General features: G+C 41.0%; 3 protein-coding genes across 9 annotated transcripts in view; 2 read left to right on the forward strand and 1 right to left on the reverse strand.

Moving 5' to 3' along the window:
• SHANK2 (SH3 and multiple ankyrin repeat domains 2) overlaps positions 1-14979 on the forward strand; it is a 515992-nt gene that overhangs the window by 323746 nt on the left and 177267 nt on the right. For 4 of the 7 annotated variants that reach the window (XM_069857383.1, XM_069857384.1, XM_069857386.1 and 1 more), the window contains 2 exons: positions 12457-12587; positions 13933-14044. In XM_069857383.1, coding sequence (XP_069713484.1) covers positions 12457-12587; positions 13933-14044 — 243 coding nt within the window. Of the gene's footprint in view, positions 1-12160; positions 12221-12456; positions 12588-13932; positions 14045-14979 lie in introns of all 7 variants that reach the window. The other 3 variants (XR_011337489.1, XM_069857381.1, XM_069857382.1) reach the window with 1 other exon arrangement.
• PPFIA1 (PTPRF interacting protein alpha 1) overlaps positions 1-14979 on the reverse strand; it is a 254395-nt gene that overhangs the window by 114202 nt on the left and 125214 nt on the right. The gene's annotated exons all lie outside the window — the stretch shown is intronic.
• On the forward strand, positions 693-12142 carry LOC138720945 (uncharacterized). Its single transcript, XM_069857414.1, has 2 exons — positions 693-2104; positions 6625-12142. Exons 1-2 carry the CDS (start codon positions 2026-2028, stop codon positions 7482-7484), a joined length of 939 nt encoding a protein of 312 aa, XP_069713515.1. The 5' UTR covers positions 693-2025; the 3' UTR covers positions 7485-12142.

Raw genomic sequence — 14979 nt, forward strand, 5'->3', positions numbered from 1 at the left:
TACTGGTGTTTGTAGATACTCAATGTGAAATGATTCATTTTAGTCACCAAACAGTTTTTGTTTTACTGATTTATTCTACATAATTTACCCTATTTTAGATTTTAGTGTACTTTGTAGTGTTTACAGTATCCCAGAGAACATGCAAGTATTTTTACTCAGTTTTCACAGAGGAAAAATGTTTCAAATGACTTACGGTTTTGACTGTATTGCAAAGTACTTTTGTTATTTCCTCATTATGCTAACTGCTAAGTAATATTCTCTGCCTATTGTTTGCTAAATATGTGGGGTTTGGCACTGTGTTTTAAGCACAATCCTGCAAATTGTTCATTTGGGGTGGGGCTGGAAGAAGTTAATTGCAGACTAAAATGTACTCGTGGTGGCAGATTTATGAGGATTAACCTAATTGTCTAAATGAAACCTCAAATCTTTCTATTTCTGCAAATTTTTTAAACTATGCATTTACATAATGTAACTATAGGCTGATCTTGTCTCTTTCCTCTAAATGTGATCATAAAGAAAAAAGATTGGATTTAAATCTTAAACCTTAATACTCTTACTTGGAAACGGCGCTTTGTCTAAGGTTAGTTTTTAAATTCTTGGCAGTGTATTGAAGGCCTTTACGTACTTTTGGTCTTTGAAAAATTTTTGTACATCTATTCCTGTTTTGAGTAGCTAAAAAGACAGGCATTAGTTTTCAGTGGACATAGGTCCTGTAACAGAGATCCATTTTTAAACTTCTGCAAATAAAGTCCCCTCTTTTCCCCAGAGGCACTAGAGATCTGTTTATCAAGTGCAATTTCTCCTGTAACAAGCAAGATTATCGTATGAACTTCTCTAGTTCAAGCTTTCTTTTGAAATCAGTAGGTTCTCATCTTTCTGCTACCACCTCATTAGTATTGGAAAGCTGTTGTAGTATTTTATTTATCTGATTCTTTGACAGCGCTGTCTAAAATCCCATACGTACTGTTTGCTCAAAATGTCCTTTACACCATTTCCCCCACCCACAGACATTTACCTTGAAGTATTTATCAAGTGACTTCCTAGCTATTCTTTGACAAACTAAGCAGGGGAAGGTCTTCTTGCATACATGGGAAGTGCCAAAATTCTAGAAGGAATATAATGTGAATGAGTGCACCTACTTGCTTTAGATGCTTATTTTTTTCGTAAATGAAAAATTATTATTACATGCATAATCACTCCTGGTCTTTATGCTAAAAGCAAGCTACTTATAGTTAAAAATAAAAGAAACTTTAAAAATTAATCCATAAGACAAAAGCAATGCCACAGCCATATTTTTGTGCACTTTATGCATTTTTGATAGGTACACATAAAGACCCTCCCTTTAGTTTTAGTACTACTTATGTAACTGACTTTTGCAGATTATTGACAAGGAAACAGATTTTATCAGCTAATGGAAGAAATTAAACTAAACTTGCAAACTCATATTTAGGGAAGGCGATGGAACAAAGTATGTGCACATGCAGTACCTGCCATTAAGGGCTATGTACCTAGACCTGTTGACACCAAGGAAGAATGAATGTCCTGTGCTCCCATCACTTTTCAAAAGGAAAAATACATGTGCCAAATATTTGACTGTGGTTGACTGCAGATGCTAGAAAAGGTGGGTGATACTATAGCATATAGGTGCAATTGGCATTGTATGAAGTTTTGCATAACTGATTGTGCCTGGTACAGTTTCTGTCTGTATCTATCTTAGGTATTTACAAGGCATCTATCACCTTGGTACCTAAGCAGTTTGAAAAATGCACCCACCCCAGGAGGCATGATGCAGACACAGGCAGAGGCCCAGGTCCAGAGCAGCAGAGGCAGGTCCCAGGAAGCTCCCCAACTGTGTTACCGCTGTTGTTGAGCTCCTGGCCCACTTGGTGTGGCCAAGGAACATCTCCACCTACTTGTCAGGAGGAAGACGGTACCCTGCCCCTCACGTCCAGCTCCACTGGTGGGGAATCTGAAAAGGAAAGATAATGGAAAAGGCAACGATCCAGTAGCAGAGTTGAAACAGAAATGGTGGGATTTCAAAAGGAGGGATTCTTAAAGAGCAGCACATCACAGGGGAGGGATCAACTGCCAGTCCAAGTGGCAGGTAAGGCACAACACAGGCATAAATCTGCAATGTTCTTCAGTGAACAAAAGTTAAAGAACTACCTCTCATGTCTCTAAAGTTTGTCTATATCCAAAGCCCTGCTCTGTTCTTGGCCTCTGTCTCAGTCCTTTATCCCTACAGCTGAATGGACTGTTCAGTTCTCTGTGTATCTCAACCCAATAATTGCTACAACCCTAAATATGACTAATGACAAACATAAAGAACTCTCACTGGTAATGAATGTTGTGGTGCAAAGACACAGCACGGTGTAGCAGTGCTCCAAAATGATGGACGTATTCATGACTTAAAGGCTGGAATAATCCTGGCTTCTGTTCACCGTGTTCAGTACAGGATTGGGCAAACCACAGATCACCCCTGCATGCTCAAAAGGTGGAGCCTGTGGCCACCAGGAGCGATTGCTGGTCTACCACATCAGACCAAACTCTGATTCAGTCCAGTGCAAACTCTCGTACAGGCAGCCAGCTATGGGCTTTGCTGCAGAAACAGGGGACCAGTCTACCAGGAAAGAAAGGCAGCCAGGACTTTGATGAAGCTTCACTAGTTACTGTTACATGGACCACTATAATAACAGATCTCATTTTTTCTTTAAACACAACAGAATCAGTGAGGTAAAACAACAACAGAAAAAAAAAAAAAACCAAACAAACAGCTTTCAGAAACCTGTGAGTCCCATGTGGCGTTTGGAAATAGGTCCGTAGTACTCACAGTAGTCAAATACTGAAGTTGAAGTGCAGTGGGTCACTGAATTCCAGAGGTTCATATTTCCTGTAGCCCATATGCATGCTCCTTTCTGATTCCCTTACTTGGTCATGTAAGGATCAAAATGGGATTCATGCCCTGTCAAAGCAAGGGACATGCTGTTAGGAATATGAAGCAAGTCACAACTTCAGAAGCTGGCAGTTTGTTGGCTGGTATCACTAGGTATAAATACAAAAGACATAAGTGACGTATTTTGCCTGTAAGTCTTACATATCATTGTGAGCAAAATGCTGCATGTAAGAATGGTACATAAGGTGGAAACAACTAGAAAGATCAGAGGATCTGACCTGTTCCCTTTGCTTCGCGCTTAAGGGAGCTACCTATGTTTCTTTGTACCCACTGTATTTAAAGCTTGGTTTTGAAAGGGAGAGGATTATTTCTAAAAGCCAGCTAACCACCTAAGTTCAACCATGTTGATATCCACTGTGGTCCATAGCCAGTTGTGGGTTGACAGTCTTAGTGCCCGCTTTTGGGTTTTTATTTCTTTCTGGAAGTCAACCCTTTTCCAAGGAAATGAGGTAAAGGCAGTTAGTTGAGGTAACTCTTTCAGCCAGCTCTAAGCCTACTGTCAGCAGCTATTGAAGGCAGTCAGCCTCTTCTCTGGCCGATAAGGACAGGTTCTGGCTTATCCAAGATTTCCAATGTCCCTACTGTAACTAGTACACCTTTTCCACTGCACCAGCCTAGCCACTGGTGCAATCATCTTACCAAGATCTGCTCTGGATCTTAGGGCGACCTTTGGTCATCAAGGAATGGATTTATTGGGCAGAGACTGACACCTTCATCAAGGTGGTGTCAGCCGTTGACTTTCAGGCAGGTTTCCCGTGACTACACCGTAGTGATCGAAAGCTTCTGTAAGGCCATGCCTGTAAGGTACTCCATGCCCCACGTCAATGCTTCACAAAGCTTCCAGGAACTGGAGTTACTAGAGTTGTTGAAGACTTTGTTACAATTAATAACAATTATGCATATTCCTCCTTTTCATTTCTAGTCAAGTTAACACACCTATCCTTAAAACTGTGAATGTATTCATTATTCATAAGTATTCGCCAGTAGTTTCCACGATTAACTTTCTGCCCATGGCTTTTCACAGACTGTTTGCTTGTATTCTTTGTCATTTATGTTATTGGTCACCTATGCCAGATGCTGTTTTTTCAGCTCCAAAAGGCTGAGGATACTGATTAGGAGTTTAGCACACGATAAATTTTCATAGAGAATAAGGAGCTTCAAAAACCTTTATTGTGCTTTTTCAGAGAAGCTTTTATTCACAAGCCTCTGGCAAATGTGTAAACGTGCACAAATGACAAAAGTGCTGAGATCCCCCAAACCCGAACAAGCTAAACTCAGTGATACTATTTACAGAAATATTCATAAATTAATGTGGGGGTTGGAGGTTTTTTATTTTGTTTTGCTTCAGGTTTTTGACTTTTAGTTTATTTTGGTTCTATTATTTAATAATCATTAGGTGGGTTCTGTTTAGAACACTTGAAAATGGAGTTTTCACATATGGGGAATTTTCTGATGACATGTCAAAAGAAATACAAAGTCTTTTTGTCTGACCAGTGGCTCTACCAGAATGAATATTTATGATCCCTTATCTTTCTCCTATTCCATAGAATTTAACTGAAATGTGTGTTTGCTATGTGTGGTAAAATTAGGTCCCCTGTTTTTTTGTTCTTTTTTTCATGTGTACTTAAGTAGAAAGATACTGAGAACTAATATTATAGTCCTACCCTGTAGCTGTAAAGAGAGATTTGTTAATGAAGTGTTGCAGCTATGGCTGTACTAGGCAAAGGGGAAGAAGAATTGCAAAGGAAGAAGCAGTTATTACAGTCAGGTTGATACATAGTCCCTTTCAAATCTCCATGGAGAGGAAGAGCCAATGATTGCATGACAGTTTGTCCCTAAAATTCATTTTCATAAGGACCTCATGCCTTTTTACAAATACAATCTCATCCTCACTTTCCATAAAACATGCAACTGGACAGTCAAGCCAGACACAGACAGAATGTGAATACTTTGAATGTGAATACTTTGAAGTAGTGAATATGCTAAATGCACAAATAATATCCATTATTTTAGCATTTTAAAAATTCATAATTAAGCCACAGAGAATCCCTTTTAGAGCAGTATAACACTGGAGGCACTTGGGTGTAGAAATAATGAGTGCCGCATTAGGATTAGGGTAGACAGGGGCTGATCTATAAGAGGAGGGATCCTTGGGTCTGTCAGAAGGAGCTTTCATTTAAAGCCATATAAAATTAAAAAAAAAAAATAAAAATAGAAAATGAAACACAAACGCCCTGATTCATGAGCAGAACCAAAAGTTTTATTTAGCATGACCTCAACACCACCTTCCAGGTGCAAGCTTACAGCTTCACGTTGAGGTCTGAAGAGCAGCATATCAAGTTATTTCAAAGAGCAGAAATTAATCCTTAAAGAACAACATTTTTCAAGACTGGGATGCCAGGGAGTAGGTGTGACACTGATCTGGCATTCAGACCACTGTAGCATGAACAGCACAGCCAGCCAGCTAGCAGGAGCCAGCCAGCTAGCAGGAGCCAGCCACTGCTGTGCAGGTCACAGTCTTCTCAACAGCAGCACTTCTCTCACTTATCCCTTGCCTGAGTGTGAGGAACGCAGGCTCTTTGGGCTACTCTACTGCAACATTTATAGCCAGACCGCCCCAGATTGATTTCTGATGACCAAATTGTCCCCCAACAACAAACAAAATGGACTCTTTTTTTTTTTTTTTTTATCTGAAGCATGGAAAGGGTGAGGGTTACAGCCACTGACTCACGTAATCAAGAATGGTGTTGGGCAGATCACGCTCTGCTATGAGACAGTGATGGCTGAGGGTGCAAAAAGCTTAGCCATTTCTAGGCTCTGGGAGTGCATTTTATGTAGAGGAGGATTTAGAGTAAGCACTTATGTAATATCCTCCTCGTTAACATCTATAACAATGCCTCTTTCCACACTAAGCTGCCACAGGGAAGCGCTTGCACTCAGATTGCCACCACGTGCCCTCAGGCAAGGGAGGAGGTAGCCAGGGGAGTGCAAAACCAAGTTTATTTTCAGGAGATGCTGAGATCCTGGCGAGCAATGCCCTTGGATAGCATTTCCTACTCTTTGGAGAAAAGAATAAGAAAATCCGGCCAATGTTGAGGAGGGCATTGCTCGCGGGATAAGTGCTGTGGACGGCCACTGTCACGCTGCAGCAGTGATTCGGGAGAGAGCGCACTGGGGGTGGGGATGACGTGAGACGTCGGACAAAAGTGAAGATAGCCAGCAGTGCTTCAGAACAACAAAGGGCTGCCCTCAGCCAGTGGTGGAGCACATCTGACACCCCAGGAAGCTCAATTGGACCCTTGGCCCTGAGCTCGTCCCAGGGATTTCTGACTGACACCACTGCAGTGCATAGGTGAGCTTTTTGATAGGTTCACTGACATTTCCTGTCACAGTCACGATGAGGTGAATTGGTAGCTCCTGCCTTGGGATGCAGCATGGCTGTGTGTGTTATGGGTACAGGACAGTGTGCATTTATACCAAAAGTGGTTAATAACGTCAACTGCCACGTGCCCAATGCAGTCACTAAACTTTAGTCCGCCCTTCTGTTTGCCCAAACACATACACTCTGGCTTCCCAACTGGCTTCTTTCTATGTGTTGTCCAATGCATGTAGATACCTCCATCTGCCTGGCCTCAGATACAGTGGTTGTTGCTCCTCTATTTGATTGCCAGATGTCACTGGGGAACAAGATGGGGAGGTTCCTGGATCCTCGGGGCAAGCTGGCCGTCACCGAGGGAGCTCGCCATCCACGCCAGCCGAAGAACAGGAATCCTCGGTGCCTGCTTCTGACGAAGACTCGCCGGCCAGGACCACAGAGAGCTGGCAGTGGCCGTTGTCCTCATCTGAAACGCACAGCAACGTTGGGGAGGATTTTGAGGGATTTCAAACACCAGCGCGGACTCCGGAGTGTACCATGGACATACAATCTCCCGGGGATCAGTCACTCAGTAGGACTCCTCAGTTTGAAAGTGACTCTCCTGAGGAGGAGGGAAATGATGAAATGAATGAAGAGCACCGCGGTGTTGAGCCTGTCCCTAGGGATCGGGGTTGGAGAGGGCAGCCCCAGCTAACAGAGGGAGAGAAGCTGTTGATGGAAACCAACAGTAGGATTGTGCAGCTGCTGGAAAATATCAAGAGGGAGCATGCACAGTCCATGGGTCTCATGTCGCAGTCCATGGGCCGTATGGAGCTGCAGCTGGGCATTGTGGCTACCTCCACAAGAGCCATCCATAACTACCTGTCAGAGATTTTAGCTTTCCTCAAGCAGCCAAGGACGCAGGTCCTTGAAACACGCATCTCCCAAAGAGCCACCCCCCATGTCGAGTTAACCTGTGCCTCGACATGGACTGGTGAGGACGCAGTGGCATCCTCCACTGTGTGCTTACCAGGGGCTGAAGGGACGAGCGACTCTCGAGAACCACCGCAGGCCACACTGCCTTGTCGCAGTGGCCGGCTGCAGAGAGCCATAACCGAGAGGGCCTCGTTGCCCATGCCTACACGCCAGGCAAAAGGGGGAGGGAAGAAAAAATAACCACACCATAGGATTTTTAGGGTTTTTTTTAATGTGCCTGTCCTTTTAATTCTTAGCCATAAGGCCATCAGTGGCAGAATTCAACCATTTCCTACATTGGCTAACATTGTATTCTGGCTGACTAGATTAGTCTAACATTTTGTAGTTTATATTTGCACTGTTAACGATGTGTGCTGCTGGTATTTGAAGAACATTTGCCTCTGTTCTTTCACTTTAACTTCATACGAGCATTTTTTTACTCTGTGCCAGGCATTCATTGCTTTTCTTACAAATACAAGTCATTTCTTGAGGCAGCTGTTTTTTGAGTTTTCTTTCTCCATTATCCCATCCCCTCTGAGCAAGCATTCTGGACTCGGTGGTAAGTATACAGGTCTTGGCAATACTCGCCTCCAAAACTGTGTTCGATCAGTCTTTGCCTGGTGTTTCTGGCATGCCAGCCTGAGGTGTTGGGGTTAGCCTGTACCGGATCATGATCATTCTTATCCTCTGTGGGTCTGACAAGCTCACTTTCTAAGACCCTCGGTGGAGCTAATCCACATGTCTTGGCTATGTCGTACAATAAGTAATGTTGCCAGGATCATACCTCATATTTATCTTTTGGGGCCTGTATAGTGACGTGCCACCAGATCTATCTAGGCACCTGACTCTCATTTTCAAAGTTCCTTTTCTGATGGATCTGGTGGTTTGATGGGCAGCATTATAATTTTTCCTCTGAGAGAGTCTGGGGAATTGAAAGAGGAGTCACTAAGCAATGTGTTGTATGGGGATAAGAGCCGTCTCCTGCAACCAATCTATTAGGAGGAGACTGTCCCCTGTAATTATCACAGATATTAATTATTTAAGAAAAAGAAAAAAAAAAAGCAACTTGCCTAGCAGCCAGACCTCTTGAGAATGTAAAAGTCATGACACGCTGTTGGGTACTGTGCTACTATGTCTGTAATTAAGAGCTTTTCATCAGAGATGACCTACATGTTGATAAAATGCAACTACTTTCTGTGCCTTTAGGCCATCTAATTTCCTGAGGGCTGGCACCCTGAGCAGAGCACGGGTGCAATTGGTAACCCACAGGGCAGATGGAAACGCACTTTGCAATAAATTACGTTATATCTGTTGGTGCTGCCTCTCTCGGGGGAATTTAATATAGTGGCACTCAAATTGCTATATGCATGCAGAGGCATCAGACTGGCTTATACACGTGATAGCCCTGACAGTTCTCTGAGAGGATGCTGTTACCAGGAGCCCCTTGAGCGGTGGTAACTAATTATCACAGGTGTAGCATGGCTCCTGTGTTCGACTCTCAACGTACCGTTGTAACTTCTTGTAAAGGTTCAGAAGAGTTTGTATGGCAAAGCAGTGATTAATTCCTCCTCTGGCAAATACTAGAGAATAAACGTAGGTCTAAAAATTCTCTTCTATGCTTACAACTGAGCTGCACTCTCTGTCCAGCGAGCCATAGATTCTTCCGTCTTTCTGCGAGACTGAAGTTATTCAAAATAAAGCAGATAGTGTTTTGTTGTTCTACAAGTCAGCCACAAGTTGTTCCCTTCTAAGTGTGTGTGTGTGCGTGCTTGTGGCTCTGCTTTGCTAAGCGACTGGTTTGATTACAAAATGCAGCTGACATAGCCAACCTCCAATACAGGCTTTTTCAACTACAAAAGTATTTCTTCCCTGCCACCTACATCCAGCTGCCTTCCTTTTAAAAATACCGTTGGAGGGATGTTTCTTTGGCCACGCTGTTGACACACTTCACACCAGGTGCAAATTTTTGCATCCACTCTGTGGCTTTTTTATATCTCTTTTTCTTAAAACGGTTTGTAAAGGTATCCTTAGAGAATTTCCAACACGAGCTTGTAAGATTCCCCTCTCATTGGTATGAGAAATGAATGCTGCAGAGTATTTAAGATCACAAGGAAGTTGGGAGAGAAGCCGATTAGTAAGCCTCACAAATTCTTCCAGTATGTGCGGCCTTTTGAACGTGTGTTTCTGGTGCATACATGGTTTGCACACTGGTACTGTGGATATGAACAGCCTAGTTAAAGGCAAAGGCAAGTGAAAGTTTGTCCCAATATGCTTACGACTTATTTCTTTGGGATGAGTTTGAATGAAGCTAAATACAATTCAGCCAGTTAATTTTCTTGGCCTAATTAGCACATTTGATAATAGAGTGAGAATGTTTTTATGTTGCATAGTGCTTTCACTTCAAAAGTGTGATGCAGTTGTGGCCATATGCTAAGATTTTGACGTATTCTGCAGGACCCGCCATGTAGCTGCTGCCATTTAGAATAAATCTTGTTCCACACGCTGGCTGCTTCTGTAGGTTCTATTTTTTTGGTTGTAGTATTAAAATTACAACTTCCACTCTACCTTTGCTTTCTGATCAAAGGCGGCAGAGCAAAAGAAGAAACTGCACAGATGCAGCAGTGCTGCTCTTGGAGATACGATGTGGGGAGCCCCTAAGGAGTTCCTTGCAAAGCAGCTTAAGCTTTAACGTGCTGTCCTCTCCCATTTCTCAGTGCTTTAACTAGACTTGGCAAGGCACAAAGCACCACTTGAATGGGAGCAGCTATAGGGCGAGAAGGACTGAGAACCCGTCTACAGACAAGAAACCTGCAATAAACATACAGAAAACAGAGTTATTTCCAACTGGAAATGGTAGATGGTCTTAAGAATTGGTACCAACTGATATTTTGGTCAGATCCAAAACTAGGATCTGACTTCTAGTGTTGTCTAGCAAAATCAGTGCAGCTGGAGGGTATGTATGTTTCATCCCCAAATATTTTCATGCTTTTCAAGTGTCTGTCATAGCCTCATCACTCTTTCCCTGTAGCTTTTTGTTGTCTGAATGGGTATATGGTTACATGTGTCTGTTAAAAATAAAGGGGATCAGTTCTCATGTGGTATATTTATATTTCTTATTTACAGATTTTGAGTGCCTAGTGCTTCAGTGTCCAAACCTTCCTTCTTTCTGTATCCCAAAGACCAGTTGTTTGGCTTCTGGGATGATAAAAAGGGTGGGAGAGACTTAACAGGAAATCTCTGCCCAGTTGAAGCTCTTGGTGATAGATCCCCTGAGTACGAGTCTACAGTCTAGCCATATTTTGCTGTATAGGTCAAATGTTCATGGTTACACCATTGCTTTCTGATGCCTTTTGCTGAGCAGAAGTGCAGATATTTTTCTTTCAGAAGTTCACAGTTTGTATTACAAAGTCTTATGAAATGTGACTTGAAGTTTGTTTGATTTTTGAATACATGTGATGATTTAAAGAATTTTTTTCCTTTTCTCCTTCCACTGGATGATTTAAAACACACAAAAATAAAGCAGACCAATGAAAAGAACTGAATGCTAACTCCAATCGAAAAGAAACAGCAACACTACTCTTGTGAGACAGTTTTCAACAGTGTTCAGCTTACTGGTTCTGCTCAACCTTTCCTTTCCTGCCTGCTCCCTGACCCTCTGTGACACTGAAATATCCACTTCTAGGACAACCTTCTTCCTAACCAGAAAGCTCAAGTTCTTCCCTCTCTTCTTCTCCCATTTAAAATATCATCCTTGCATCAGCCAGGTCTACTGTTTAGAGGGATCAAAAGCTCTTTTCCTCCTGCTTTATTCCCATCCATATCCATATCCAGGGCCCTGAGTGTGCTGCTCTCCAGTGAGAGGTAAAACTTAAATCCCTAAATCTGATACTTGGCATAGTAACACCATCTCTAGATTACCAAAAACCTGGGGTTTTTTTTAGTCTGTAGTATCCTAATGAAGTAGCTATCCTAGCTTGCTGAAGCAAATAATCAATCATATGGGAGACGGATCTAATTGCTGAAAAGTAACGTTGCTCTGACATGCATTGGGAAGCCTAGGAGCCAAGCTAAGGTATTTCACTCACATAAATACCCCAGGCTACATAACTAATCCTTACTTTGGTGAAACTTCAAAGGAAAAGACTCTAAATTAACATGATACAGGAAAGCAAATGCGATGGAAGGGGTAGTAAAGAAACCTGTCGGTATGAGTCGAGTTTGGATTCTAGTACAGATTCAAAAATCAAACTTTTCCGCTGGCTTAGGCTAGTCATTTAATTTCTCCATGCCTTAGTTAACAGCAGTAGAAGTGGCAATAAAGGAGCTGTCGGGCTATAATTAATTGATTATTTGGTACTCTGAGGTCTTCAGTCTGAGGGAGTAATATTATGTATTAAATGCTGATGAACCTTGTTTGCGACCAGAGTTGGAGAAGGGACTAAAACTAACACTCTAAGCTTCAGAAGATCTTGATTAAAGTTTTCCCTATATTTTATCATCGTGTCATGTGGTAGATCAGATTCCCAAATCCAAATGTTGATGCTCTCATTCAAATTTGGACTTTGCCTATTTGGTCTCTTTCTGACCACAACTAAATACGTTCCCAGACCATCCAGTTATTAAAATATAAAATATGTATAAAAGATTCATTTAAACAAATGATGCAGTTACTAATGCGAATCTAATAATCCAAGAGTGTGAATAAATTAGGATGTGATTACTTAAGAAGAATAGGCATAAAAGAGCACTTCTGGAGTACTGGTTATTGTCCAAAATATCACTGGAATTCTGATGACTAAGTACAGTCTGCTTATCTCTATTTGACAGTGCTGTACAGATTCATTATTTCTAAAGGTCTTCTTTCCATTTCTATATAGATATTCTCCCTTCACATTTTGAAGGTTTGAAGAAGAGGATTGTTTTTCGAGTCACACTAAGTAAACATTAAATGCATGCAGGCTTAAAACTAAAGCATGCATGTTATGTAGCAGCAATAAAAAGTGCTCGGCTTGCACGACTTATGATGCTCAAGCATTGCCTTGTTAAAATGCCAAAAAAAAATTTTCTTTGCATTTTTTTTGAAAAGTAAATCTCTTCCTTTGACCTTGCAATACTTTAATTTTCAGTTTTTGGACAAATGATATTTATTTTACTGAATACTTTTATATTACAGATAAGGTGGATGAAATAGTACCAGTTTCCAAGCCATCAAGAATTGCAGACAATGCAACTGTGGACTCAAGAGTGGCAACTATTAAACAGCGGCCTTCTAGTAGATGTTTTCCCTCAGCTACAGATATGAATGTGAGTGGTAGCTATGAAGTACTGCTTTCATTTCTGAAACTGATTGGAGGGGGACTCTTGGCAGCATGCAAAACATACAGGAGAAATTAATTTACAAACATTGCTTTATATACTCATTTTACTTTTATTATCTTGTAATTTTGAGACACAGTCTCCTCTGCATTTCTAATAATAGTTTTTTTTAGCAGAAGAGTCTGCATACACCTATAAAACTTTTCTTATTACATCCTTATATTTACTCTGAGACTGTCAGGTCAACAACTTTGCTGCCTCAGTGTTATTCAAACAGACATGAACTTGTTCTACCTGTAATCTGACTTGGCAAGATGCTAGTAAATTCTGAACGGGAAGGTGTCATTCCAACACTAAATTCAAGTTAAAAACTTTGCTGAAAGTCAAGGTATGTGGTTTAAGTTTCAGCTCCAGAGATAGTGCAGTCGCATAATTTCCACTAATGTGAAGGTTTCTCCTATTGCAGGTTTTAATTATTCCTAATAGCATGTATAATATCTTGATTGAATAATGCATGATGGTTTGTAAGGGAAGAATTGACATTAATACTATAGCACATATTAAAAATTTAAACTCCTGAACTCTGAAATCGGATTACTTGTTTGCAGAATTTGCTCTTACAGAACTTTGCATGTGCAAAAAATAATTGTTTTTATTGCATTTTAGATGTATTTTTCCATTACCCACCACTCCGAAAGAGCATCGGTCCTAATACAACAAGCACTTTGCTGTTCTCAGTGACTTGGGATAGAAGCAAATTAAGGCTATTCTAAGTGGCAGATAACAAATAGTTTTGTGATGACCTATAAAGGACAGCTGAGTGCATTGGGATTCAAGTGGTGTTCCTCCGTTCCTAGCTGAGATGCTGACTACCCATGTAACCTTGTGCAAGACACCTTGAGTCTCTGCAAGACTCCAAGGACAGGTCTGTTCTTCAGAAGTGAAGAGAGCATACAGCTTGGTCCAGAGTGAACACTGGTGCCTATGCAGTGTGTGGCTAGGTTTTGGGAAGTGAATGAAACAAAATGCAATTACTCATGCTTCAGTTTCCTTACGACATACAAAATGTGCTGGAAACTTAATGTATTGCCTTGTAAATAATGTCAACTAACTCCACTTACAGCTGTTGTCACTTGATGAACATGTAAATGAAGCCCAACCTTCCCTTTCTCTTGACCTCCTCCCCAAAATAAAACCAGATTTGTTATTTTCCATGAGAATTGTAAGTAAAAGGGATAGTGAATTACCAGGTGTGACAGAAGAGTTATTTAAATGTGAGAGAAAGTCTTACATGCTTTAATGCTTGTGGGGTTTTTTGTTTGCTCTTTCGTAGTCCATGTATGAGAGACAGGGTATTGCTGTGATGACACCCACTGTACCAGGGAGTCCTCAAGGTCCTTTTCTGGGTATACCTCGGGGTACAATGAGAAGACAAAAATCTATAGGTAAAATGCTCCTCATGTATAGCTCGCTTTGCATTAATCACGTATGTTTAGTAGTTTTGCTTCTTTCTTAAAGCATCTTTCTCCAGCATCTTTCCCTCAGTGAATGATTGTTCATACAAAGTTAACGGAAAAAGGTGTTTATGTGTAAAGTGCTGTAATTTGATGGCAGTAGGCAACTGTTATGGAATTATAATTTAATTCCTTTCTTTAGAATGATCCCTCTAACAAGGAAATGCAGTGAGAAGAAGGGGAAAAAAAATCAGTACAAGCCTTTTGTAATGCATTACCTGGGGCAAAATGTTATTCATTTTTTCTTTGTTACTGTTTCTTCGTTAATAGTGCTGTTTATCAGTTTAGAAATGCACTATGCTGATGTAAAATTAGCATCTAAATTATCCCAATACTATCCAGTTTATTTATGTTAAAAGCTGCACTTGTCATAATATAATGTCGTCTTTTGAAATTAAACATTATGATTTTTTTCCCCAATAGAATCTTTGCAGTCCCTTTGCTGTGTTTCAAATGCATCTTAAAAATTCATTAAGTTTCTAAGTTGCATTATTGTACACATTTAGAGAGTGCTAGAGCAAGGCTTAAGCTACTCTTCTGCACACAATATTTTCCCTGTTCAATAATTTTCAAAGAAAATGTGCTTCTCTACAGCTACCTTGATGATACAAGAAACGAAAACATTTTCCTACACATCAATGATCAGTTTAATTAAAATTCTGTATCATCCTTTATAATTCTGGCACCCAGGTCTCTGGAAGTTCAACAAGAAAAATGCTTATGGTAGGAATCGAGAAAAATGCTTATGGTAGGAATCAACCAAAAGTTCTCTTGCGTAATTTTGCTTCTGCCTTGTGTCATGTGGAATGCACCCTGGCATTTTAGGTTGGATAGAGGATTGTGTGCAATGGGAGGGATCCCTGTGG

This window comes from Phaenicophaeus curvirostris, chromosome 5 (genome assembly GCF_032191515.1).
Source record: "Phaenicophaeus curvirostris isolate KB17595 chromosome 5, BPBGC_Pcur_1.0, whole genome shotgun sequence".
NCBI lineage: Eukaryota > Metazoa > Chordata > Aves > Cuculiformes > Cuculidae > Phaenicophaeus > Phaenicophaeus curvirostris.